This window comes from Podarcis melisellensis, assembly GCF_964234715.1.
Source record: "Podarcis melisellensis genome assembly, chromosome: 1".
Classification (NCBI taxonomy): domain Eukaryota; kingdom Metazoa; phylum Chordata; class Lepidosauria; order Squamata; family Lacertidae; genus Podarcis; species Podarcis melisellensis.
The window spans coordinates 92,709,681-92,737,337 of record NC_138528.1 but is presented as its reverse complement, the minus strand read 5'-3'; the positions used below and the strand labels follow the sequence as shown (position 1 = coordinate 92,737,337).

Below are 27,657 nucleotides of genomic sequence, written 5' to 3'. Positions count from 1 at the left end.
CTCAACCTGAGTCAGCACATTTTCTTCCTTTATTTAGCAACCCATTTCACAACAGCAGTCAATGAGTTGCTGCGAATGCTTACGAGAAAACAGATTGTCAAACCAGGCTGCAGAGGAAAGACTACACATGCAACTTGAATGTGAGATTAATCTGCTGATCTCTTCCTTCTCTCTCTTAGTGGAGAAAGGTTGTTTCTTTGGTTACATCTTCTTAGTATTTGAACATAAAGGTTGGTGTGCTATTCAAGCAGCTTCCATTGTATTACAACTTCAGTATGCATTTCTTAGTTGTCCAAGCACACATAGAGAGAGATTCCTTCAGTTCTGGCAACAGAACTGCATCTGCTTCAAGCCACGCAAATGCCACATACAAGCCTCATTTCTTCCACTAAACCCCTTTGTCAGATGCAATGTAAACAACAACTGGGTGCTTCCAGATTGTGTTCCTTGTGGGATAAGTGATCCTCATGCATGGTTTTTCTTCTTCTTCTTTTCAGCACCCACATGACACCATTGCTATCAAAATGCCAACCCATATTTCCCCTTATTTAATTGACATTTATCCTTTCAGACAGGATGGGGATCTGATAAACAAAACTACAACTGTTGCCAATGAACACTGTTTATGCATTGAGCTCTGTGAATGTAATAATAATAATAATAATAATAATAATAATAATAATAATAATAAATTTTATTTATATCCCGCCCTCCCCAGCCAAAGTTGAGCTCAGAGCGGCTAACAACAGCAAAAATAGCACAATTTACATAAAACAACATTCAATTAATTAAAATACATGTTGCTGCTTTTTTAAAAAATAGATTCCAGATTCAGCTCCAGCGCACAGGGTACCGGCTAGGTTTCTGCATTGCTTTCATTGTTTTCTATAGCAGTGATACCTCCTGTTGTGCTGCTTTTCATTGGGTTTCATTCAAAATCCACTTTGTTAAATTCTGCAAAGCTCACTTGAAAAATGGGGAAGTGGCAGGAAGGGTTGTGGCGGGGGATAAGGAAAGGGGCTTCCACAAATCACTTTCTTATTACATTTCTCCATCACTGTCCACATAACAGCCAGGTTTGATCAGCCTTCTCCTCTGTGGAACCGATTGATTTGGTTTATTCTCCAAAGGCCCTCTTCTAATTGTCATTAGTTAGTTAAGCAATTAATTTAGAGCAGTATTGGTCGAAATGTTCAGAAACTAATCTGTTAGAGCCACAGAGAGGAAGAGAAATCAGGCAAGGTGGTACTTATTAGGGGAGCAACATCTGTTGCTGCCAGGACACCAAATTACAAAAGGCAACATGGACACAATTACCTGAACTCCATCAGAAATAATAGGCAGAGGTAGCAGACAGCAGAGGTTGAAAGCAATCTGGTTTGACTTGGGGAGCCCTGCCAAACACCCCCATGGGAAAAGAGAAAGCAGAGCAGGGAGCCTTTTTCCACGTAGATCTTTGGCCTTCAGGAAGAGTTGAATGTGGGCTGCATTTGGGGAAAAATATAATGGAGGAAAAATATTAAAAATCTATAGGAAGCTAGTCCAGCTTTGGTAGCAGGAAAAGTTGGCCTATATAACCTATACATTTTTGGTATGAATTCTTATTTTGAATAAATTTTTACTATTTTGCAGAGGTTTAGTCTTCTTGTGCCATTTATAGGATGAGACAAGGAGGTAAAAAGGTTGCAGAATTCCCCACAGTCATACAGAAATCCCCCAAAGAATGTCCATAGCACAGACAGATGATGCTGGCTGGTACCTCTTTCTCCCCTTCTGCTTTAGCACTAAAATGCTAAATCAGCTGTGTAAGCTGTTGTTGGTTCACAGTCTTCCATTATGTGCTGTGGGGCTAGTTTGGCACACCCTGAAATTTGGAGGTAATGTCACAAATTCAGGAGTAAAGGATACGTTTTCAATTAAGGGACATGTAAGAAGTCCAGTCCCATGAGTCCGTTCTTTCAAATCCTCATTGATTCTATCATCAGCTCAGTCATTTTACAAGAAATGGATCATTGTCTGAGAGTAACCTTTTGCTCTAGCCATTGAATACTAAAATCTTTCACACATTAGTCACATGAATGTGGTTCCAAGTATAGAAAGGGGCAGGCACAGTGCCGGATTTATGCATAAACTAAACAAGCTATAGTTTAGGGTCCCACTCTCCTGGGGCCCCCCCAAAAAATTAAAGGGGGGGACACTGGATGTACATTTCCAATTGTATTTCAGTTCAACAATTAACTTTGATAAAATGCATATTATGTGCAAATGGCTTTAGATACCTATTAGGTCCATAAATGATCATATATTCAACACAAAAAACAGTGACAATTTGTTGTTGACAAAGGACAGCTGGACATATGAAGGGCCCCATTACCTTCAGTAGCTTAGGGCCTCATCAAACCTAAATCCAGCCCTGGGCAAGCAGACTGCCACACAAAATGCATGGACACGGCGGGGGTGGGAGTGAAGCAGGCACAACAGTGCAGCTCCCCCCTCAGCTCCCTCTTCTACATGTGGAGATCCCTTCACATAAATGGGGAGCCTCAAGTTGGGGGGGGGGTATGGCCCAGTTTTGCACCCTAAACGTTTTTGCCTGCCCCAAACAAAGCCCATTTATTTATTTATTTATTTATTTATTTATGCTAATTTCAACTAATAGTATTTTAATATTAGTTCAAAGGGTAGGTGGGCTGATCCAGAGGGAGCATAAATACCAGCCTGTCCGCAAAGTCTCTGTTATGCTACATTAATTATGTGAAACCTGCAAGTTAGGCCAATCCAGCAATAATGCCTTTTGAAATACAATATATAAATTGTCCAGTAGCACCTTAAAGACCAATTAAGTTTGTTCTGGGTATAAGATTTCATGTGCATGCACACTGTGTATCTGAAGAAGTGTGCATGCACACGAAAGCTTATACCCAGAACAAACTTAGTTGGTTTCTAAAGTGCTACTGGACAATTTTTATATTTGTTTATTTATATATTTTATATACATTACATTACTATATAATATTATATTATATTATATTAATTTTGACTGCATCAGACCAACGCGGCTACCTACTTGGATCTGGAATAATGCATTTGTTACCTGAAAGTTTTATAAAATGCTATTTACACTGAAAAATCAAATTCACATCACCGTCATTTTTAACACACATCTTTTTTGCTTTCTGTATTAAGACATGCATTGACCAACCTCCTTAGAAGTTTTGGAGGAAGTGCTGAAGACACCACATCAGAAAGTTGCTGGGTGTTTTTTTGTTTTGTTTTGTTTTTTGCAAGTCTAGTACAAAATAACCCGAAGCCAACAGAAAAGGTTTGCTTAATAGCACACATTCCCAGCAGATAAAGCTCAGAAACCTCTCCTTCTTCAGTGCCTAAGGTTATCCTGGCAAGATTGTAGTGTGGCTGTCAAAATTTGATCATGGACAACCTTGCTGGAAGTGACAATGATACTGGATCCTTTACATTTTCGGACAAGATGAAGTTTTCAGCATCTAGACTTACACCCCTTGAAATAGATGGTAAAGTATTTTCACTGTTTCATAATGATAGAGACTTTTAAAAGCACAGTATCTCAAGGCATTTTACTAGTGTTCAAAGGTGCTTTTCTTTTTAAAGGTTTAATTGGGATCAGTGGCGTAGCGTGGGTTGTCAGCACCCGGGGCAAGGCAAGTAATTTGCACCCCCTAACCCGTGGATTTGTGCCCCCTAACCCTAACCCCCAGATGTTGCGCCCGGTGCAGCTGGGGCCCCCCTGCACCCCCCACGCTACGCCACTGATTGGGATTCAATTGCATTAAAACCATTGTCTTATTTAAATTTGTGCCATTGACAAATTTAGCAGAATATGGCACTGAATGGTTTAACAGCACAACCCTAACCATGTATACTCAATAAGCCCTATTGAATTCAGTAGCCCTTACTTCCAGGTAAGTGAGGTTAGAGGATTCCTAGGGACCACTACTCACTTTATTAATGTCTATGTGCTTCACATTAGTTAAGAATAGCATGCACGTATTTTAATCCGCCCCTCCCCACAGCATAACACACAAAAATCACACTTATGCTATTTCTGAATATTTCACTAAAAAAAGTGTCAAGTTAAATGTGATTACACAGCATGCCAACTGACACAAGCTGTGTATATATTTTATACTGGGGTATTCCTGCCTGCAAGCAGATGTTTCACTGTGCTTTAAGGGAAGAATTAATTTGTCTTGCATTTCAGAATATACAATGAAGGCTATATGAAGATGGATGCTTCCATAAAACAAGCTTTTAGTTGCCTTTGTTGTATTTCTGTGACCAGCAAAGGGAAAGAGGCGAAGGACTTGAGTTCACACAATGGGTGTAAACATTAGCTAAACATGCTTTTCACTCTGCACAGCCCTATTTGCCGTTCTGAGAACCCAGCAAATGGCAAGTTTGTCTGGAAATGCAACCAAGTTGAACAAAGTTATTAAAAAGTACTATATCACAGCCTGCTTCTGCATGAATTCACTGTCAGCTCCAGCCATACAGCTTGATAGGATCCCTATTTATTCAGAAGCAAGTCATTGATTTTAACTCTCAGTACTTGTGCGTAGGGCTGCAGCCTTAAACAGTAACACAGCACATTGGTCACTCATTTGCAAGCCAAAAGGATGGAATATCAATTCTTAGTGTGTTCTTTCCTCTCCAAAACTTTAGAACCCAACGGCCAGAAAAAGACTTGCAAAAGGTACATTTCGGCTCTGGTTACAATATACCTGATTCTGCTCACTGCAGGCTTTGGACTGTTGGCCTATAAAGGTAATTGATTTTAAATGCTATTTCCTGTCCTGAATCTAAAGATAAAAGATTGTGCACTGGTTATATTTTAAATATCCATAAGTAAATTTGTTTCCAGAAAGGAAACAACCACCAGGACAAGAGGTTAGATGGGGATGAAAGCTGCATCATTTGCTGAAGACCTAAAATGTGTGTTCTCATTTTTAAAAAGAGTTTTAGTCAAACCTTTAAAAACTCAGAAAGAATGGCAGTATAAAACACAAACACACACACAAAAGAGTTGTTATAAGGGTTGCACCCAGGCACTCACCCAGGGTCATGTTTCCACTGGGAACCAAAACACAGTGGAGACTGTCATGTCTTTAAGAGATACGGTTTATTAACACGTATTTACAACCAGGGTACAGGTGGAGGGAGTGCAGAGTTAACAGCATTCACATCCCAAGAAGGGCTTGTCCTTCACAGCAGCTGGGCATTGCATCCAGAGGCTTTCTAAGCACCACCTCTGTGCCTCTGCCCCACTTGTCTCCAGCCAGCCCCTATGGCGCCTGCCTTTCAGCTCCCTCCCCAACATAGGGTTGTCCCCACCTCCTGCTTCTCCTTCCCAGAAAACCCCTTGCCAAGCAACTCATCCCCCTTTCCCTGCTGTTCCAAGCCTAGTTTTAAAAGGTGATGATTTCCCTGTATCCTATGTGATCGGTTGGCAAAGACCCATCAACATCTTTTGTCATGCTTAATGGCTTCCATCCCAGATGAGGCCTTAGCCTGGAAAGGGAGCTTACCTTGTATTTTCCCACTGGCCTGCATCTTCCCTTCAATACTTCACAAACCAACTAATTCTTACCCCTTAATTAATTTCTAACATTCACTAACTCTAGCAGTTATGGGTTCCCTTCCACCCTCAAACTCTTGTTACCCCAGATCTGTAACAATATATTACAACTCTAAAAGTCCCAAGCATGTAACGTGTTTGTGAAAAACAAACACAAAGGCTGCTCAATTCACAGAGGCCAAATTCTGTACATGCAAGTAAATAACCCTCAGACCTTTTGTCTCCCAAGCTATTTCCTCAGATGTTCTCCCATCCAGCCACATGTTGGACAAATTTGTCATCTTAAGGACCCTGGTGACAGCTTGGGTAGAAGTGCGTTCAAGTGCTTCTTATCCTACAGGTTGCTAGTGACTTCTTCATTCTAATGCAGAGCTGTTCAGAATATACTGCTGGGGTAATTAGGAATTACAATATTGTAGAAGCCTATTCATCCAAATGGCATTAGGCACTGGTCTTGAACTGGTGGCTTCTGTGACCAGATCCTATATCATAGCTGGATATAAAGTGTGTCAAGGTAGTGATATCACCAATTTTTCTTTCTTTTTGGTTGACTTTTTTGAAATAGAAAGAGGGTGAGAGAGAAAAGAACACGGGGAAGAGGGAGAAAGGAGCAAGGAGTAAAAATGATGATGAACAGAACATGCCTGTCTTGCCATATATGGTAAAATAGTCAAAGAGGACCCCATACTGTGGGTTGAGGTTAAAGTTGGGTCATGGGACTCAAAAGGTTGAAGGCTGCTTACCTCGGGGACATTGTAAATGTCCATAAAGCCACACAAACAAGAGCCAGCCCCAGCTGCATGTGCTTCATTTGATTCCTTACCACTTAATGCCTCACGGCTGAGGCCTGGAGTATCCGTCACTTGCAACAGCAATGTGGCTGCTCCAATATTGCTGTGGGTAAATGTGTGGAACAAATCTATCATGTGTGTGATGGGGATGACCATGTGGTTTTCTACCATGCCAGCATCTGGTACTTGAGGGGACTGAAAATGCTGGTGTGTGTGAGAGAGAGAGACAACCAAATTGCCAAATCTGACCACAAGATTGTTGACCTTCAAATGTTACCTTTGCACCGCAGTGGGTCAGAGTGCGTGAGGTGATTCACGGTCCGAAAGCATTGTGCATGGGGTGCTATGCAAGTTCTGTCCATGGTTCTGGATAGAGCACAGATGGAATCCATCACTGGATGCTCTGTTCCTCAAGGGATGGGGTGTGCATGTGTTCACTTGGTCCCAGCTGTGGAACAAGTGGCTTTGGGCTGCCACTATCTGGTTATTTTATAGGTCTGAACAATCAGAGAATGCCTGCCCCCAACTACGTTATAGCTTTTGCATGATCGCCCCCTCCTACGTTAATGAAGTCATAGCCAGTCAATAGCAAATGGATTAAGGAAGGGGAAGTGGCCTTCTTGTGGTGTGCTAGCCCTACTACTGTGTGGACACAAGAAGTGGGGGAATTTGTGCCGCCCGTCATCATTCACACTATAAGCAATAGGCAAACAGTTGCACAACCATATTTTACATGGCAGTAGTAACAATAATAGATGTGCTGCTGGAGAGTGGGGTGGAACCACATTTTCCCAGGTACAAAACATTATGACACCGAGGCTCACAAAATGTAGTATCTTTGCAATCGCTAGAAAATACATCTAGGCACATAGGAGCCTGACTTATAACGAGTCAGAACATTCTTGCTCAGTATTGTCTACCCTGACGTGCAACTGGTCTCCAGGGTTTAAGACAGGGAACATTCCCAACCCTACCAGGAGATGGAGCCTGGGACATTCTGCATACAGGACAGGGGTTCTGCCTCTGAGTTATGGCCCTTTCCTGTTGCACATTTGCTGCACTAAAACCTGGCTCTTGAGAAGACCTTGTGACTCTTAGATTTGGATAAAGGGGGAAGTTCTTCACTTTAAAATGCAATCCTATACATGTCTGCTTAGCAGTATGTTCCTTGGCGATTGGGTTGCAGTCTTAGTATTGCATTACCATATTGGGAAAATAACAAAATGAGTGTAGAAGGTTAACATTTGATTGGCAGCTGTTAAGAAAGAGGCGATGCACATGATTCACTTCCTCCTGGAGCCGGATTGGGCGGCTCCTGCAGACTAATCTGGATGCTGCCTTCTAGGATCCTACTTGCCTCTTATTCTAGGATCCAAGCTCAGTACATAACACAAAACATTGTACTTTACCTATGTCATGATTTTTTCTCCTCTACTTTCAGTATATGAGATGAACAAAGACTTGGAAAAGAACAAAGTCAACTTACCTTTAGCAGAAAAACTGGCAAGCTATTTTGTCAATGACAGCATGCTTGCCAATGATATTGAGCAAATGGAGGCAAGCTCACAAAGACAAGGAGACAATTGGATCAGAAATCTAAAGGAAGAAATTCACATAATCAAACTGAGCAACCAACATTTACAATGGAGAATGACCAATTTTACAGGTATTTTCTTGCTTCTCCTTGGCTGGACATCATTTTGGGGGGCAGTTAATGTGTGAATAGGCATTTCAGTAACCTTCCCATCCAATCTTACATGTTTCACATGAACTACACAAAAGACAGGGTGGGGTTTTTTCAACAAAAAAGCAAGGGAAGGGAAAGAGAAGGAATCAAGATGTGAGGAAACAGTATATACACACACAACGGGAAGGTAAAGCCAATAAAACTAATCACCAGTGGTTATTGAGTCCATTACAGGAGCTACTGCCTTGGCTGGCAATTAGGTCTTCCGTCTTATTGAATAAGTCATTAATGCAATCTATAATCGGTGTTTGAGCCTCTCGGAGAAGGAGCCGGTCTCTCTAAGACAATTTGTAGTGAAGAGAAATGCATTAACGGCTCATTCAATAAGGCTGAAGCTTTCTCCAAATGGTACCTTTGCACTGCACGGCTCTCTGTCTTCACAGTGAAGGTATGTATGCTGAAACAAAGAAAGAGCAGTGCTCTGATGCAACCCAGCCCATAGTCAGGAGTCCAGTCCTGTTTCTAAAGCTGAGCTTGTCAGTAACAATAGCCTGCTACTGTCCAAGGTATGAACTGCAGCATTAAGCAGTTTCATGAGAAAGTCCAGCTCACTTACTCTAAGCCTGTACAGCATCCTGAGGACAAGCATGATCAGACTAAATTTGGGGGAGGGGAAAACATTTTTTGGACTCCCCATTAAAACAATTGTCCTCTTTTGCTACAGTTTTCACTGAAACTAATGAGCTGGTGGAATTCTGCCTAGAGTTTGTTCTTTTTGAAGAAAAAGTGGTCATCTCACGAGATTAAAGGTTACATTTTAACTGTAGACTTCTTCCGCCATTGGTAGGAGATTTCTAGTAGCTATCAATATCTGTTTCAGAACAACTGGAAAGCCGTGCACTTCAAGGGCCTCCGGGACCTCCAGGTGGGTGGAAACGCATCATTTTGAATCTCTCCATCTACAGCTCTTGCCCAAGTCCTACAAAGCAGCTGCAGATGACCCAACAGCCCTATTTGATTCCTCCCATTTATTTTATTTTCATATTTTATTATTTACTCTCAGACAAATATATGACAAATAACATAAACAGAATGTACAATTACAATCATAAAATTTACAAACCACAAAAGCAACTGATATGAGAGTAACTAAATTCGGCATTCACCAACACAGAAACAAGTACCCGATAGGATTGCAAATTCATATGCACAACACAGTTTCATGTGACATTCAAACCAGGAAACTGTGGTTTAAGGACAACTTCCAAACCAGATTATGAAATCCAAACCAGGCTAGGAATGAGCACATGGCTCATTTTTTTCTACTGTACAATCTTGTGTTAAGATTGTGGTGCCTGAATGGGACCACCGAAAGATGCAGAAATATATTTGATGTCACATCTTGATGAGTGAAAATTTACATCTTCAATAAAATGAAAGAACAGGCAGGCAGGCAGGAAGGCAGGCAGGCAAACAGGGTTCAATGTGAACCCCATAAAATTATGTGGCTAATATGTGACTTTAAGTGAGGAAAGGTAAGGTAGGAGCTTCAGCCATTTGCAATAAGTACAGTGTATTCGAGTTGCAACACACACATGTTCTGGACATCTTTCAGGAAGTAAAGGTGAGAAAGGAGGCATCAGCTTAAGAGGAAGCCAAGGAGAGCCAGGACCAAAGGACAAGCAAAGAACATGAAATCTCAAATCTTCAAGGAGTGGAGGGGGATGGGGATCAATATTTAACATTTTTGACATGCTGTTGTTGTTTTCAGGTGCAGGATTGCCTGGACCAAAAGGAGAAATTGGTAATGTTGCTTGCCCACTTCTGTCACTATAATACCTGTAAACATTTGGGCAATTCCCTTGAACCCAGAATTGAATGGAGGCACTTCAGATAGTTTTTACACTGAGTCTATGGCAGGAATTGTCAAAAGGGATGAGCAGCTCTTCTGTGCCCCTATAATGGAGATGTGGCGCCTTTGCAAGCCTGTAAGGAGGACATACATTTTAAAATGAATCAACCGTACTTCCTAAATGCTCCAGCAGAATCCAAGGAGAGTAGAGGGTGCAGTTCCTTTGAGTTTAGGAGGGAAAGCGATGGGAATTGCATGCCCACACCTCATTCTGGATAGAGATGTTAAACTCAAGATAGGAGCCCTTCTTTTAAAGAAGGGGAGGAGAAAATTGGATGGAACTGGAGAAAAGAGTCAGGGAATATTGATACTTTGCTAACTCCTCCACTGTTCTACTGCAATCCTCGTTTCTCCCATCCATGTTTCTCTCTTCAGAGTTCTAGGTGTGTGTTTATATACTGACATGTCCTTAGTGATATTTGGAAAGGGTCTTCATATCCCATTTTCTATATATGTTTTTTGGTAAGTAAATGCTACTGAAGTCAATGGGACTCGCTTCGAGGTAGTTGCAAAGAGGACTGCAACCTCAGTGTATTTATATTTTAGGATCTCCAGGGATGAGAGGACCTCCAGGTACCCAGGGAGAGAAGGGCGATACAGGTAATGAAAGAAGAGCTGTAGAAACAAATGTTGAAAAGCAGGTGAAATTCCACCTCATTTGCTTTTCAAGCTTACTATTATTTATAATAATTTTTATTAAGTTTTCAATTTTAAATTTCAAAATAAACATTTTACAAACTTTAAAATATCCAATGACATCCATTCTTCTTTTTTCATGTTTCATTTTACGTATCATACATTCCTGCTTATTTTACTATCATCATTCAAATCAGTTTTCCACTTTTACATCCCTCAAAAATTATTTACTCTGCTGAATTGATCTTAGTGTTGCCAGCATTTTCAGCTGTATAGTTATTTTCCATATATTCAACTCCTTTTTCCCCCCATTTTGTAATACCATATAATTTAACCTCCACCTAAATGAAGAACATTTCTCACCTGTTAATACTGTTATCAAGATGGCATTGTGATCAGATAATGCCTTGGGTTGAATGTCTACCCCTTTTACCATACTTGTTAATTTTTCCAAAGCCAAAAAAAGAATGTACAATTACAATCATAAAATTTAAAAACCACAAAAGCAACTGATATGAGAGTAACTAAATTGGAGATTTGGTGGCGAAGGAAGGAGGAAAGTGGAGGTTAAAACCATATGAACAAGTAAAGGAATATGTCTATGATTGGTTGCACTACCGCCAAATAAATGAAATGTTTAAAAAGGAAGAGAAAGAAAAAGGGTACAAAGAAAAAGATTCAAAATTCCAAACAGAGATTGTGAATAATGATTGCAAAATAATTTCTAAAATGTACAAAATCTTGCTGGAATGGCATACAATGGATGAGGAGGTAAAAGTAGTTATGATTCAGTGGGCCAAAGATCTAGGATATAATATAGAAATGGATGATTGGCAAAAAATATGGAATGAAAATCTGAAGTTTACTGCATGTGTCACATTAAAAGAAAATGCAATGAAGATGGTTTACAGGTGGTATATGGCACCGGTAAAATTAGCAAAAATGTACAAAATTTGTAACAAGTGTTGGAGATGTAAGGAGAAAGAAGGTACATTTATGCATATGTGGTGGGATTGTAGGAAAGTAAGGGGGTTCTGGGAGATGATATATAATGAACTAAAGAAAATGCTAAAATATAGCTTTGTTAAGAAACCAGAAACCTTCCTGTTGGGAATAACAAGAATGGATATAAGTAGGAGAGACTGTAAACTATTCCAGTATGCAATCACCGCAGCAAGGACATTGTTGGCCCAAAAATGGAAACAAGAAGAGGTTCCAACTTTGGAAGAATGGAGGACAAAATTAACAGATTATGCAGAATTGGACAAATTAACTGGGAAAATTAGATACCAAAAAGACCAAAGATTTCTTGAGGACTGGGGGAAATTCACGGAGTACTTGAAAAGTATATGTGAGGATTGTACAACGCTAGTGTGTTTTAAAGAGGCTTTGTGAAAATATAAGGAAATATTACCAAAAGGCAAACAAGAATAGAAATATAAAATTTAATGGAAATATTAAAATAAAGGAATGTGAAGATAGGATTTGAACTACGAATGATTGTCAGAGAAGTTGAGGGAGGTCCAAATAAGATAAATTATGTGATATGTAAATGGATATGTTTGGTGTTTTAATGGAAAATTTTAATAAAAATCTATTTTTTTTAAAAAAAGAGAGTAACTAAATTCGGCATTCAACAACACAGAAACAAGTGCTTGAAGAATTGTTTGCATTTGAAAAAAGTAAATTGGCAATCTAATGGATGCTTAAGTCACCATATGTCAGTTAAGTCAAAACTGGACACCATATCAAAAAAGGCAGTTGATAATTTCCCTTCTTCTCTACTTTATTATTATTTCTCTGTATTTTTATTTCAGGAACCATGGGGCCAAAGGGTTCAAAAGGAGAGCAAGGACTGCAAGGTGAGGCCCCTTCCACTGGCTTGCAATGGATGAAGGCATATTAGATGTAATGTCAGCAGCATTCTGATGCACACTGAGAAATCTTCTTTGCATTACACCACTGGCGCTACCAGAGTAACTGAACCAGCATTATGGCAATAATCCAGAACAGGGTAGCCAATGTGGTGCCCTCCAGGTTTTGCCAGACTACAACTTCCATCAGTCCCAGCCACTTTTGCCAATGATCTGGGATGATGGAAGTTGTAGGTCAACAGCATCTATCCCTGATATTGATTTACACCAGCCTTCCCAAACTTGGTGACCTCCAGATGTTTTTCACTATCATTCCCTGCATTCCTGACCATTTGGCTATGCTGACTAGGCTGGCGGGATTTGTAGTCCAAAACATCTGGAGGGCACCAGACTGGGGGGAGGCTGATTTACAGCAATCTACCCAGTTGTAGAATGCAGGGGCAGGAAAGGGGGGCAGTGGGGGCGGGCCACCCTGAGTGTCACCCCTGAGGGGGGGTGACAAAATGCCAGGCGGCACTCACCACAGGGCCTGCAGTGTGCCTGAGCCATGCGTCTCTCCTGGGAGTGACACAGTGGCTTGTGTGACTGCAAGCTCCCCACTGCCCAAATGGTCCACCTACCACCTTCCCCTCAGCTGTAGGGTGGCTGAGGGGAAGGAGGCAGGCAGATGCCTTAGAGGCCCCATGGAGCATCCTGCCCTGGCTTTCCCCACCCCCATGGACAGTTGGCCCCACCCCTGGGCCCCACCCTGCACACCGCCCCAGGAGCCCGATCAGCTTGCTCCACCGCTGGTAGAATGTACCATTCTTATTGTTTTTTCTTAAAATAAACCCCTCCCCCCCCAGTTTTGTATATGCACATAAGAACTTTGCTGGATCAGACCAGAGGTCCACCTAGTCCAGCATTCTGTTTTCAGCTGTAACAAGCCATATGTCCCTATGAAATTCACAGATCTGGCATGGAAATGATAGATATCCCCTGTGCTTTGTCCTCACCTTTGGTAATCAGAGGTAGCTACAATTGTCTCTGAACATATAAGTCCCCTCTGGCTTCCAGAGCTAACAGGCATTCCTAGATCTACCTTCCATGTGCACATTTATCCAAATGCATGTCAAGTTGAGAGTGCCAGTTTTTCAAGAATTAAGGCCAAGCTAGAAACCAGTAAGGCATATTTACAACCACCCAGCTGGCAGTCCTGCTTTGAGCGAGGATTCAGACAACTCAACCAAGGTGATAGAACAAAACACACAGTGGCTTAAACTAGTAGAAAGCAATGACTGGAAACTAACCGTACAAATTTCAGATGATTTAGAAAACTCAATGGCTGTGTGAGGACCCAATAAAAGGTCTGGCTTCTGACACTCAGTATGTCATAAGATGCCATCACAAGTAAGCCAGTTTCCTCAAATTGCAGCTTTCATGCATCCTGGGAAGAATTAACATGTACATTTCTGATGGCAAGGCATCCTGTGACCATTGTAAACATTCTGCAATATGCGCAGGCAGAATTGTTTTAAGACCTGAAACCACTTACATCAAATTACAGTGGAACCTTGGTTTTCAAACTTAATTTGTTCCAGGAGTCCGTTCGACTCCCGAAACCATTTGAAAACCAAGGCACAGCTTCCGATTGGCTGCGGGAGCTTCCTGCACTCAAGCGGAAGCCACGTCGGGTGTTTGGCTTCCCAAAAAAGTTCGCAAACCGGAACACTTAATGGTTTGCGGTATTCGGGAGCTGATTTGTTCGTCAACTAAGCCATTCAAGAACCAAGGTACCACCGTGCTTCCAAAAGAAGGCGGTGGAATCACTAGTGTAGCAACTGTGTTGCTTTAAAACAAACAAATAAATAAATCAAATTTTTTCGTGTGTGTTTTTTAAAAATACAGGTTTAAATGGACTTGATGGTGAAAAGGGATCTGAAGGAAATCTTGGGCCGGCTGGTCCAAAAGGTGAACCAGGAACAAAAGGCGAAATAGGAGACAGGGGACCTCAAGGTACGTCTTTGCCAAGAGTGTTAATCTTTATGATATTTAATATTTGGAGAAATTTGCACTAAAATGCTGATGATTTTCATGAGGACTTAAAAATAAGAATAATTGCAAACTGATATGGAAAAGTGGAGACTTGAACTTCAGACTGGAGAAATGGGCAGATTCACCCATTTCTAGATAGGACTGTTCTCCTGCTTGCTTGAGTTGATCCAGCTTGTATCAGTTGGTCACCGCATGCAGTGGTGTGGAATAGTATGAAGATTATCACTGTTGCCCATATTATTAATCATTATACTGACTTCCCTAAGATACTGGGAGGCAGGAGCAGAATTGTGTTTTTCTGAACTACTGCCTGTAGACTGTCCTGTATATCTCAGAAACTAAACAGGCGGTGGAGTTACCTTTCCCCCTTTGAAATGATCGCTAGCAATGTGGACCAGCTGCTGACCAGGTAAGTGACTTAGAGGAAGGTCAGCACCCTAATGCATGTTGGGAGCAGGGCACTTCACTAACCTCCTATTGTTGACCAACTTGTGTAGGCTCCTTGGTTTGGTGCTCTTGGGGCCTGGCATGTGGTACCTGCTGAACAATGAACAGTATAATGTCCTATTTTCTTTATACACTGCGTCACATAATCAGGCACTGGAAAAGGGAGAGTCTAATATTTCATTTTGGGAATATGTGTATGCAATACAGGCAATGAGTATTTAATTATCTTTCTGTCTCTGATTAATGCAAAGGTGTTTATAGTAGGATTTATCTGGTACAAACTAATACAGTGTAATTTATATGCATAAGCATGTGTGTGTTTGGCTAGTTGGAGATATTGTGAAGTCGATTTCTGAGTTGTTTGTATCATGTATAAGCCAGAGTTTTGTCTTAGTTAAACAGAAGAATTATGCAACGTGTAACTTCCATTAAATTGGCATTTGCAAGCCTTAACAGGGGCATGCATGCTAAAAAGAGAAGGCAAAACCCTCCCCCCAAAAACCAGAGCATCACCAATGCAGAAAAGAGCCAAGATAATGCATAGAAGATTGAGAAATGGATCAAATTTTCAGTAGACTTTTCTTGACAGTAACATTTCTTAAAAGTGCACGCCAGCTAAAAGCTAGGTATGAAACCATTAGCCTCTCTAGTGAATTGGCATTTATTAATTAATGTTTCCATTTTATGTAATGTGCTTTACAGGAATACAAAGGAATTTAGTATTATTATTGATTTATTATTCAAGGCCGTCCCCCTCCCTCTGCATCCCTGGCACTAGAAGACCCTCTTTATCTTCAGCAGTTGTGTAGAATGGAAAATCCAGCAGGCATAGCTTTTCTTGTCCTGTTTAAGAAGTTATAGCAGACCAAGTTCCTTCTTCCATTGGAGCCCTGGCTTTCTTGCTTCCTGAAACCTAAGAGAGAGAAGAAAGGCAGAGTTCATACCCTCCAACATTTCTCCAATGAAAATAGGGGCATCCCATTCCATAATGATAATTTTACTGTTTATACCCCACTCATTTTATTAGGTTGCCCCCACACTCTGGGCAGCTTCCAACATGTATAAAAACATAACAAAGCATTAAACATTTTAAAAAAACCTTCCCTATAGAGGATTGCTTTCAGACAGCTCAGGAGGTGGATAACTCCATACCCCCCAACATTCCTCCAATGAAAATAGGGACATCCAAAGAAAAAGTGGGACATTCTGGGATCAAATCAGAAACCAGGATGGCTTCTCTAACTCAGGGCCATCGCTGGAAAATAGGGACACTTAGAAGGTCTGAGAAATAGCAAAACACACACACACATAACACACAGTTAAAGGAGGGCTTTATGCTCCATCTTATGAATAAAGGTGAGGAACCTGTCTTAAAAAGTGGAAGTTCATTGTTCTGAAAGTGTGTCCGTAAGAGAAGGCAACTATCGCGCACAGGAAATGAGGACTGGAGGAGAGAGGGAGTTGCAAGCCAGGAAAAATTACTGTGCTGTCAGCTTGTTCAGCAACGTTACATGAATGTTTAAAGTAGCTGAAACAGTTAAATAGGGAGCAGCAGTAGAGACAATACTGGCAGACAGACTCATAGAATCATAGAGTTGGAAGAGACCACAAGGGCCATCGAGTCCAACCCCCTGCCAAGCACTTAACTCAAGACTCAGCATTGTCTCTCCCAAGCCTAAGCTCAGCCTGAAAAGTTTTATCGCCATACTTGTAAAGGGGAAGCCCATGGGTTGTTTGACTGGGACCTGGAAAGGACACTGCCCGCCTTGTACTCTCAGGTTGAATATCAGTTAGGTTGGGCAGCCTAGTGCAGCTCTATACAGTTTAGCCCTCAGGGTTTGTGTTGGTCACCAAGCAACAAAATATTGACCCCGTCTCTTCCAGGAGCTTTAAAACAAAAGCCGCATAAAATCAACATGCATTGAAAGCTTCTTCAGTGTTTGGAGTGGTTAGGGGAGAGGTTATTAAGAGTTTTATTGTTTCCTTTGGCAACACTTACACATTGTTCTAACTTGGGAGTTTATGGGCAGATAAGGAATCTAATAAATAATATATTGTATGTGCTAACGCCTGAAACAAGCTTGTTCTGTAGGTCTTCCAGGACTCCAAGGACCAGCTGGTGGAAAGGGGGATCTGGGCCCAAGAGGACCAGTTGGTCTCACAGGAGAGAAGGGTGTGCAGGGAGAACGAGGCCTGCCAGGTGAGTGGACACAGCAAAGTGCCAAACCTAAACAACATCTGCCATGTTTTTAGGCTTGAGACTAGCCTTACTGACTTAGCCCAACACTCTCTGAATCTTCATCTTGTCAGTGCTGGTTTCAGAAACCGTAAGAGAAGAATATAACCAGAGAAAACCATGCCTGGATCTTGTCACTCTTAAGGGTAAAGACAGACAGGCATTCTAAGGCCTGGTTTGCACAACAGGGGAAGCTAAACCATGGTTTATCAAGATCACACAAACTGAATAGTTCTTCCTTCTGCGTATTTCTGTTAATCTTCTTGGAACCCAGTGATACTGTTTGCCACAGTTACATGCAGGCGTGCACAAATAGCTGCTGCTTTTCTCTTTTCATCTTATATTGAAAGTTCAGATGTCTCATCATCATCATAATCATTTTTTGTATGCCGCCTTTCTATAGTTAAAACTATGTTCAAGGAGGCTTACAGCAGGAAAAGATTTACATGATTACAAACATAGCAAAAGAAGTAATAAACAATAAATAAAACACAATGAAAAGTACACAACCAAATCGAACAATTTCCACATAAATTATAAGATCAAAAATTAATATCAATAGCAGCAGCAGCAACATTACCCCTGCTAGTAACACCCCCTATGCCCCAGTCCAAGACTCTGTTCCCGTTCCTATTCTCATGCCTCCTTATATTCTGTTAGCCATTTGTAATTTAGCTGCAAAATAAAGATAGAAGCATCCCATATACTAGCAATTTATGTTCTTTTGTGTTCATTTATGTTCTCTTATGTTCATTTATGTTCTATTTCAGGTACACGTGGTCCCCAAGGACCTCCTGGACAACCAGGTATATTGCAATTAACCTCCTGGACATCCAGGTTAAATGCAATTTAACACAAATACTTCCTACCATTTGTGCTTCATTTAAGGTTCTATTTAGACTGCAGTGTTGTACACACTTACATGACTGTAAGTCAACTGAATCCAGCAGAGCTTATTTCTCAGCAGATATGCCTAGGATTGAACAGTTAATCAACATAAATTTCTCTAACTGTGTAATCCTATACATGTTTAGGGACGCAGGTGGCGCTGTGGGTAAAACCTCAGCGCCTAGGACTTGCCGATCGCATGGTCGGTGGTTCAAATCCCCATGGCGGGGTGCGCTCCCGTCGTTCGATCCCGGTGCCTCCCAACCTAGCAGTTCGAAAGCACCCCTAAGTGCAAGTAGATAAATAGGGACCGCTTTATAGTGGGAAGGTAAACGGCGTTTCGGTGTGCTGCGCTGGTGCAGGCTCGCCAGAGCAGCTTCGTCACGCTGGCCACGTGACCCGGAAGTGTCTCCGGACAGTGCTGGCCCCCAGCCTCTTAAGTGAGATGGGCGCACAACCCTAGAGTCTGGCAAGACTGGCCCGTACGGGCAGGGGTACCTTTACCTTTTATACATGTTTACCCAGAAGTGTAACTCTGTTCAGTGGGGCTTACTCTGAAGTAAATGTGATATGGATTGCACACTAATCATACTTACCCAGTGGTACCTACCTCTGAGTAAACATGCCTAGGATTTTACTAGTAAACTGCTTCTGATTTCACCAACCTGGAACTAACTCTTAAGAATTATTTAAAAAGACAAATATTCATTGAAACAGTTCCATTCTGGGGTCCTAAGGCAAACTACGACTGACCTATCTAGTGAAATACTGCTGGGAAGTTGCTGTTTTGCTTTCTTCAGTGGGTTTTGGGGCAAGAGGTTCAGGATTAATTTGTGCATCACTTGCTACAACAGCAAAAAAGTAAATGCTGATCAGCTGCCATTGGTTGATCAACAGATGCCTCTACGATCATTAAAAGGCTTTTGTTTTCCTCAGGTTTGTCAATAAGTTTGGTGGTGACTTACCAGTAATAATAGAAATGAATTCTGACTCTCTGGCCATGTCCATTCTAACTATCATGCTACTCTATAGATTTGCAGCCAAAGTCTGTGGTTATACACACAAACGCAAAATGATAAATCAACAAGGAAGCTGGTGTGAAATGACTTCCCCTTGTTGGAAGGCAATATTTAAGAGAGAGGAATCTGTGGAATGCAAGTGCTGTGTTGTTCTGATACTGTGTTGTTGTCAAGGGATGTCTTGTCCTGGGCCTTTGAAAGGATGCGGAACAAAGGAAGCTTCCTGATTCTGAGTCAGACCAATTGGACTATTTAGCTCAGTGTTGTCAACACCGATTGGCAGCAGGTCTCTTGGGTTTCAGGCAAGGGGCAGTCCCAGTTGCCAGGGATCGAACCTGGAACTTTATTTCTGCAGTCCTTCTAAACCTTCCCTCGTTCCCCAAATATGAAATATACTTCAGTGCTTGATTGCTCTCTCAGTGTCATTCTGGCTTTGACCAAGCTTCTTTGGTTCACTTACAAGGTCCTGCAGGCAGCATGGCACCACCAGGAAGTCCTGGCCCAAAGGGAGCGCAAGGGGAGAAAGGACAGAAAGGAGAAGCAAGCACCTTTCCAGGTATACAAATGGTAATGTTGCTCAATCTGTTGAAATACTGATTCCCAAGACGTTTCTGACCTGACCTTCCCCTTTATTCTTTCAGGAGTGCCAGGAGTGAAAGGCGATCGGGGGGAAAGGGGTTACAAAGGCGATCCAGGTATAAATGGAAGTGGAAGAACCCAGTGTGTGAGCAAAACACATCTCATTCAGAGAGACGTGAGATGCCATAAGGCCAGGACAAACCCTTTGCTGTGGTATCTAAGTGTTTTACAGAGATGTATCACCAATGGAAAAGAGTTTATATTCAAAGTCGGTCTGTTAGTTCTCCAACATTCCCCAGGCTGAATCTAGCCTCAGAGCTATCTGATCTCTGGCAGCCTGGTCAAAAGCTGATCAAGGTATAGTTGGCATTTCCAGTTCTGGAAAAATTACCAGAGATCTGCTGGTAGGTTCTGGTCCACCTTCTCCCCACCCCAGTTCTAGCTAATTCAGGATTCTAAGCTGCTTTACAGAAATCAATGGGACATAGTCTCTCCTGTGAAAATTCCCTGAGGAAAATAGCCATGGAGTGGTGCAATACTCATTCCTAGCATGGATCTCCTGTCCTTTTGTGTGTGTGTGTGTGTGTGTGTGTGTGTGTGTGTGTGTGTGGAAATAAATCAGACCACTGGTCCATCTAACTCAGTATTCAATGTGGACTACAGCTCCAGTAATCTCTGACCATGATTCACGTTGGCTGGGGCTGTTGTGAGTTTGAATCGAGCCGTGTTTGGAGTGTACCATGTTGGCTACATTGGCCTATGATGACTGGCAGCTGCTCTCTAGATTTAGATGGGATTTCTCCCACTTCTACCTGCAGCAGCAGTGCATGAGGAGGGGCACTCCTCTACGGCCCCAGCACCCTGCTGCCAATCACTGGGACAGGAAAAGGGTGGGGTAAGGCAAGGCAGCAGTGTGATGGGTGGTGTTGGTATGCCACAGGTGTGCACTGCTAACCCAACTTGGCCCTGCGACCGTGGGTGCCTGGGGCTGTGGGTACCATGCAGCGTGCCTGGCCCTGGTACCAAAATTTGTGGGTGCTCAGTCCTTTCAAGGGGAAATTTTGTGGCTGCTCAAGCACCCAGGACCCCAGGGAGTTGGCACCTACGTAACCCAGCGTTCCCCTGACCTCTCTGTTGTCTCTCACCCTGCCCCATTCTGGTTAGCAGCTCCCAATCCACCTCCCCACTCCTCATGCATCACAGCTGTCTAGATGGAGGTGGCAGGGCTCTTTTGCCTCCACATAGTTAAAACTTTATCTAAATACATACATGTAGTAGAATTTTGAATATTAAGCAAAAGTTTGAAATTCCCATTGTCTTTGGATTTGCCACTTTATATTCTTTCCCCCTCCCTCTGCCCCCATTATTTTAGGCATACCAGGAAGTAAAGGGTCGAAGGGAGATCAGGGAATGACAGGTAAGGCATTTGCTGGAGTTCCTAAATGAAAGTGATGACTCAGTAGAATCAAAGCTGTGTACTCCATACCTTCGGCCCAGTATACTTGAAGGGGCATCTCCACCCCCATTGTTCAGCCCGGACACTGCGGTCCAGCACTGAGGGCCTTCTGGCAGTTCCCTCACTGTGAGGTTGCAGGGAACCAAGCAGAGGGCCTTCTCGGTGGTGGAGCCCGCCCTGTGGAATGCCCTCCCATCAGATGTCAAGGAAATAAACAACTATCCGACTTTTAGAAGATATCTGAAAGTTACCCTGTTTAGGGAAGTTTTTAATGTTTGAAGGTTTGTTCTGTTTTTAATGTTCTGTTGGAAGCCACCCAGAGTGGCTGGGGAAACCCAGTCAGATGGGCAGGGTAGAAATAATAAATTCTTCTTCTACTTCTTCTTCTTCTTTATTATTATTATTATTATTATTATTATTATTATTATTATTATTATTATTATTTTCCCCAGAGTGACTTACAGTTAAAACATAATGCAAAAATACAATGCAATGCAGTATTAAAATGCAGCAAAGCTATAATAGTGACATGGGCATATAAACTCTCAAGAGGACAAAGCAAAAACCAGTACCCCAACTACTTAAAAAGTTGCTTTAAAAGCTTGGGGAAATAAAAATAGCTTGAGCCTCCCTAGAGAGAGCAATCATGAGATCGGGGAAGCACTACTGAAAAGGATCTGTCCCGGTTGCTACCTGGTGAACATCAACTCTGATAATGCCTCTTTTTTGACTGAATGGAGGATAGAGAGGAATATGTGACTGTGTGCAGAAATTAGTCTACAGTACAAATTCACATTCCTTGCTCCGCTGAGTTTTATCTGAGGGCCACATTCTTTTCCCTGCAACTTTCCAGGGGCCACATGTCAGAAATTTGATGGATTGCTATGTTATGTTCTGAAATTATTCGACCTTTGACTTCTATTGTAATGATGTAGTGATTTGCAGTTTTGCTGTTCTGTTGTGGAAAGTGGCATACAGATTTAAATAATAAATAAATAAAGCCCACTGTGTTCCCCAGGGCTTACTCTGTGTTTAGGACCACAACCCTTAACTTTTATTTCTGTGGAAAAGGCAGAGGAATGGCAGGATCCATTTGGTTATTGCACAATAATGGTTTCATGGCTTCTGCAGGTAATGCCCCTTGTGCCGTTTGCTGTTGTTTTGTCCCTGTGAAATCGAGACACCCACCTTTCTTACTTAGGGAGCAAAGGCATGCCTGGTGAAAAAGGAAGTAAAGGAAGTGCCGGATCTAATGGGGAGAAAGGCGAACCAGGAAGAAAAGGAGACAGAGGCATTCAGGGATATAGAGGTAAAAGAAAGAAGGCAAGACAGAAAGAGACGACTGATTACTATCTGATGTGCTTTATATTGGCACCAAGTTCATGGCAGAGATTACTTCTGAACTGGGAATTTTCTTATTCATAGTCCAGTTTCTTAGCCACTATATTCCAGCAGTTAGCTCCAAGCCACAGTTTGCAATGATCATTACACTTGGTTTTCAACCTGTGGTTTGACCTAACCATGGTTAGCAATGTTGCACTGTGCTTAAAGGAGTGAAATTGAACATGAGAAGGCAGGAGAAGGAAGAGGAAGAGGGCATGTCTGGATTGGGAGGGGGGGTGTTCCCCATCTCCTGAATATGATTAGGAAACTTGGCAGCTTTTGCACTAGGCAAAAACCAGAAATACTGATATCTTATGCAGTTAAGGGAAACTCAAAAAAAAATTCATTTGAACCTAATTAATACAAAAAATTATCTAGATGTGCCATCAATCATTTATTCATTTTGTGTTAAATCAGGAGCAACAGGAGCACAAGGGATTAAAGGTGAAAAGGGGGATTCAGGCAAGTATGGTCTTTTTCTCTACAAGTATATAAACTTTTCCAAATCCAATGTTCCATGGAGCTTCATTGTACATATGGAGTACATTAGACAAGGGTGGCTGAGCTTCTTGGGCTTGCCAATCAGAAGGTCAGCGGTTTGAATTTCCGCGACGGAGTGAGCTCCCATTGCTCTATCCCAGTTTCTGCTAACCTAGCAGTTCAATAGCATACCAGTGCAAGTAGATAAATAGGTACCACTGTGGCGGGAAGGTAAATGGCGTTTCCGAGCGCTCTGGTTTCCATCACAGTGTCTCGTTGCGCCAGAAGCGGTTTAGTCATGCTGGCCACATGACCCGGAAAGCTGTCTGTGGACAAACGCTGGCTCCCTTGGCCTGAAGCAAGATGAGCGCCGCACCCCATAGTCGCCTTTGACTGGACTTAATCATCCAGGGGTCCTTTACCTTTTTACCTTTTTTATTGTACATATGGAGCCCCACATGAAGTGAGGCTTCTCTGTTTTGTTTGGTGTCTGAGAAGAACACTAGAGGCACAATAACTTGCTTATCAAGCTTTCTCTGTTAGTGAAGCAAATGTGGGACAGCTTCTCCTTGTGTAGGGAGTCCTATTAGGCTTGTAAGAAGGCATCGACTTCTGTTCCAACCCACATTCATTGCTGTTTCTGTCCCACTGCACTTCATATTCTGACAAAAACTACATTACTTATACAGATAGGTAGCCGTGTTGGTCTGCCATAGTCAAAAAAAAATAAAATTCCTTCCAGTAGCACCTTAAAGACCAACTAAGTTAGTTCTTGGTATGAGCTTTCGTGTGCATGCACACTTCTTCAGATACACTGAAACAGAAGTTTCCAGACCCTTTCCCATTCCCTCCACCCTTCTGAGTAATACCCCTCCCCACCTTCTCACTATATAGAAGGGTCTGGAAACTTCTGTTTCAGTGTATCTGAAGAAGTGTGCATGCACACGAAAGCTCATACCAAGAACTAACTTAGTTGGTCTTTAAGGTGCTACTGGAAGGAATTTGTTTTGTTTTGTTTTGTTTTTACATTACTTATCTCGCTGTCTGCCATGGTGGAATTTTACATTGTTAATTCCTTTATCATTACATTATTCTGCACCATTCATTTCAATGCAAAAGAAACACAATGCAAGGTATGGGGGGAAGAGCCATCAATTACACATTATTTGTGGACTGAAAACAACAGTGAACACCCAACAAATCAACTTTGGCCATTTATGTTTCTGTTTCCATTGGAAGCCTCCACCATCCGTGATTCATTTCCATGCACACCAGTCAGTAGGGTCAAGGAAACAGCACTCTAAAGTGCAGCAATGCTACTAGTAAACACATATGTGCACATTATCATTTTTATATGTTTATCACAGGATTAGGCTTCAAGTCCCAAGTGATGTCATGTGTCCTTGTGTTACGCTGCGAGTTGGCAGCTACTCAGGAACGGCTTCCCTTCAAACCACCATCAGAGTTGATTTGGAAGCTTACAAAGAAATAGGCTGGGCCTCATTCTTGGAATGTACAACACATATTTCAGCAACCAAAAAGGAGGGGATGTGTAGAGACCACCTCTGCCATCATTTACTCACACCCTGCCCCAATTCTCGATGTGTTGCCTCTGTCTCCTGATATGCATAAATGTTGCCTTTCAAAAACATCCAACAGGGACCAGTTCTGTTGTAAGACTTGTTGGAGGACATCAGCGTGGTCGAGTTGAGGTTCTGTATTCAGGAGTATGGGGTACCATATGTGATGACAGCTGGGACACTAATGATGGAGCTGTGATTTGTCGGATGCTGGGATTTAGCCGAGTAGTTGAAACCTTCACTGCAACTGCAGGTAATTTATCAGTTCATTCCCTGGCTGATTTAATCAAGTCGCAAAATGAAAGATTCAATTGTGTGTAATATGACTGTGTTCAAAAATAGCAGGGAAGGGGAAGGTATTTCTCTTTGTCATCCAAAACATGTCACTAGAGTAGAACTAGGCAAGCAGCCTTATGCTGCTCCCCTCTGAATATTCAGTTTGAATCCTTGAGACCCCTTAAAGGGAGTTTTCAAGTGCTTGAAAGACTCTGCCACTCCAAGAGGGGGGGGGGGAAAGGTTGGCCAATGTGATGGGGTAGAAACTCCCTTGCAGATGGTAAATTCCTGCTGGGACTCTCATCCTTCCCAGATTGTTTGTAAAGAGAAGACTCTGTTGTCAGGATCTTTTATTGCTGGGGGTCATGGGAGTTATAGTTGAAGTACAGTTCCCATGACCCCTGGTTGAAAAAGAGACTGGCAGGATCTTCACTTTCCAAATAGTTGGGGAAATGATGAGAGGCTGAGTAGGGATCCCTTCACTTTGAGGAGCCATCTAGTACCTGGTACCCCATCCCAGACCCACAAAGCGAGTTCTTTGCTCCTTGGGAGATGGGGTAGCAAGCAGTGGAGGTGTGATCAGAACCTCAACAGGCGCTGCCTGCTCACAAAAGGCTCTGACAGCCTTGGCTTCTTCTCAGAAGAATGTGGAGTGTTCACCTAATAGGGGAAGGGCCATAGCTTAGTCGTAGAGTGTTTGCTTTGCATGCCAAAAGTCCCAGGTCCAACTAGGAAGGTGTTTCACCACTGGAACCCAGTGTCCAAAGTGTACTAAAGTCTGCGGGAGGCAGTGGAAGACAGGAGTGCCTGGCATGCTCTGGTCACGAAGAGTCGGACACGACTAAACGACTAAACAACAACAAAGTCTGCATGCTTGCTTTATGGCGTTACTGCTTTAGAAGTTGCTGCTGTCTGAAATTGTTTGCTGGACAATAGGATGGTAGAAAAGAAAAGAAGAGTGAGATTCTCTTCCCAAGCAATTTTCATTCTGGAGTAGTTATGCCATTGTTATGCAGCTCCAGAAGCATTTCCTAAAGCAGCCTCCCCCACCCCACTTTCCTGGTACTTAGGCATAATGAGATATTAGCATCTGAGTCACACAATGGATTGTTGCTTTGTTATTTTTCACCCTTTTCCTCCCTGTGCTAACTTGTTACATGTCTGTTTGACATCAGGCTCCGGAAAAATCTGGTTGGATGACGTGGAATGTACCGGAACAGAAGTCTCCATTTATTCATGTAGAAAACGTGACTGGGGTATAAACAACTGCAGTCATAGTGAAGATGCTGGGGTAGAGTGTGCCTAATGGAAAACAGTTCTGCTCCGATGTCTGAGAAACAATACCTTAATACTGATGATTCCACGAAGAAGTTTGCATGGCACTGTCCTTCAGAGTGTATCTCTTGGCTAATTAGAGAATGGATTATTTTTGTTTGACTCCTTTAATTCCACTGTACCAACACATTGGTACAGTCCAAGGGGGTTGGACTCGATGGCCCTTGTGGTCTCTTCCAACTCTATGATTCTATGATTCTATGATCTCTACAATCTCCTTTCCTGATCAAGGCTATTCTAATTGGGTATGTGAGGAATCAACATCAGTAACTGGGCTCACTTTATTAGAAGACCAGTAACTGAACTATTATTGCAAGGGAAGGGATGTAGCTCAGTGGTAAGAGCATCTGCCTTGCATGAGGAAGGTTCCCGGTTCAATCCCTGGCATCTCCAGGTATGGCTGGGAAATATCCCTGTCTGAAACCCTGGAAAGTCACTGCCAGCCAAGCGTGGGCAATGCTGAGCTAGATCGACCTAAAGTTTAACTTAGTATAAGGGCACTCCCTGTGTTCCTAATCATGAAACTGAACATTTAAACAGGAACTACATCCTAATCACATTAACTTGGGAGTAGGGTCTTTAGAAAGGCCTACAATCTTGACTGTTTTCAGTAGCCTTCTCTTGTGTAATGATTTATCATGCTCTTTTGCTGTTGATGGTTTTGGCTGTAGTCCCGTTTTGTTTGGGCTGGGAGAGCTGGATGTGTTTTTATAACTGATAGGTTTGTTCATGGTTTGCATTGGGGAAGTTTGATGCTTGTATGTTGTTCCGTTTTTGTGGAAGCTGCCTTGAGAGAAAATGAAGGACCCATTGAACTCAGGGATGCTGACTTCTGAGTAAGGATGCAGAGGCTCCAGATAGAGGAGGGTGACTTGAAAAAGATGTGCAGCTGGCTTTTGTAATTCAAACATGCCAAATCATTTTCCAGGTGTCTTCAGCTGGATATTGTCCATAAACCCATTGAAACGTACCTCACGGAAAGACTTCCGAAAGCAGATGAGACTTGAGGCAACACTTACAGCCTTTGTCTCCCTGAACCTTATGAAAGATAATGCCCATGTTTATTTAGTCTACCTTTCTGTGCCTTGTTCATAACTTCTTCATTTCACTATTTTCCTCTTAGAGCTCTAGCAGTGTTTGGCTGAAGTCACATGACACTTTCCATGATCCCAAGGAAGGATCTGGGTGTGGAGGAGAGAAATGAAACTGTTTCTATTGCCAAAGAGGCAAGCTTCTCCTTTAGAGAGAGAGAGAGAGAGAGAGAGAGAGAGAGAGCAGTGACTTGCTCCTATTGCTGGGGGCAAAGAAGAAAAGCTGGATGTGTTGATTTATTTCGCGATGCCGTGATAAATGTTGAAATGTCAAAGCTCACAATGGCTTGCATAGCCATGGTTTCCAAGGGGAGTGCCTAGACTCAATTTAGCCATCCACGT

General features: G+C 42.3%; 1 protein-coding gene across 1 annotated transcript; it reads left to right on the top strand.

Annotated features, from left to right (window-relative positions):
- MARCO (macrophage receptor with collagenous structure) lies at positions 1-26,358 on the top strand. The gene is made up of 18 exons (XM_081926590.1): positions 1-140; positions 3,187-3,530; positions 4,699-4,800; positions 7,844-8,068; positions 8,970-9,014; positions 9,861-9,893; positions 10,548-10,601; positions 12,455-12,499; positions 14,399-14,506; positions 17,085-17,192; positions 17,999-18,034; positions 19,599-19,691; positions 19,777-19,830; positions 21,087-21,131; positions 22,372-22,479; positions 22,971-23,083; positions 24,590-24,866; positions 26,065-26,358. Exons 2-18 carry the CDS (start codon positions 3,431-3,433, stop codon positions 26,193-26,195), a joined length of 1,677 nt encoding a protein of 558 aa, XP_081782716.1. The 5' UTR covers positions 1-140; positions 3,187-3,430; the 3' UTR covers positions 26,196-26,358.
- The last annotated feature ends 1,299 nt before the right edge of the window (positions 26,359-27,657 follow it).

Coding starts and splice junctions, on each gene's coding strand:
- MARCO (XM_081926590.1), top strand. CDS start 3,431: ATGGACAACCTTGCTGGAAGTGACAATGATACTGGATCCTTTACATTT. Junction 12,500..14,398: donor AGGAGAGCAAGGACTGCAAG/GTGAGGCCCCTT, acceptor TTAAAAATACAG/GTTTAAATGGACTTGATGGT. Junction 23,084..24,589: donor ATGTTCCATGGAGCTTCATT/GTACATATGGAG, acceptor GGGGATGTGTAG/AGACCACCTCTGCCATCATT.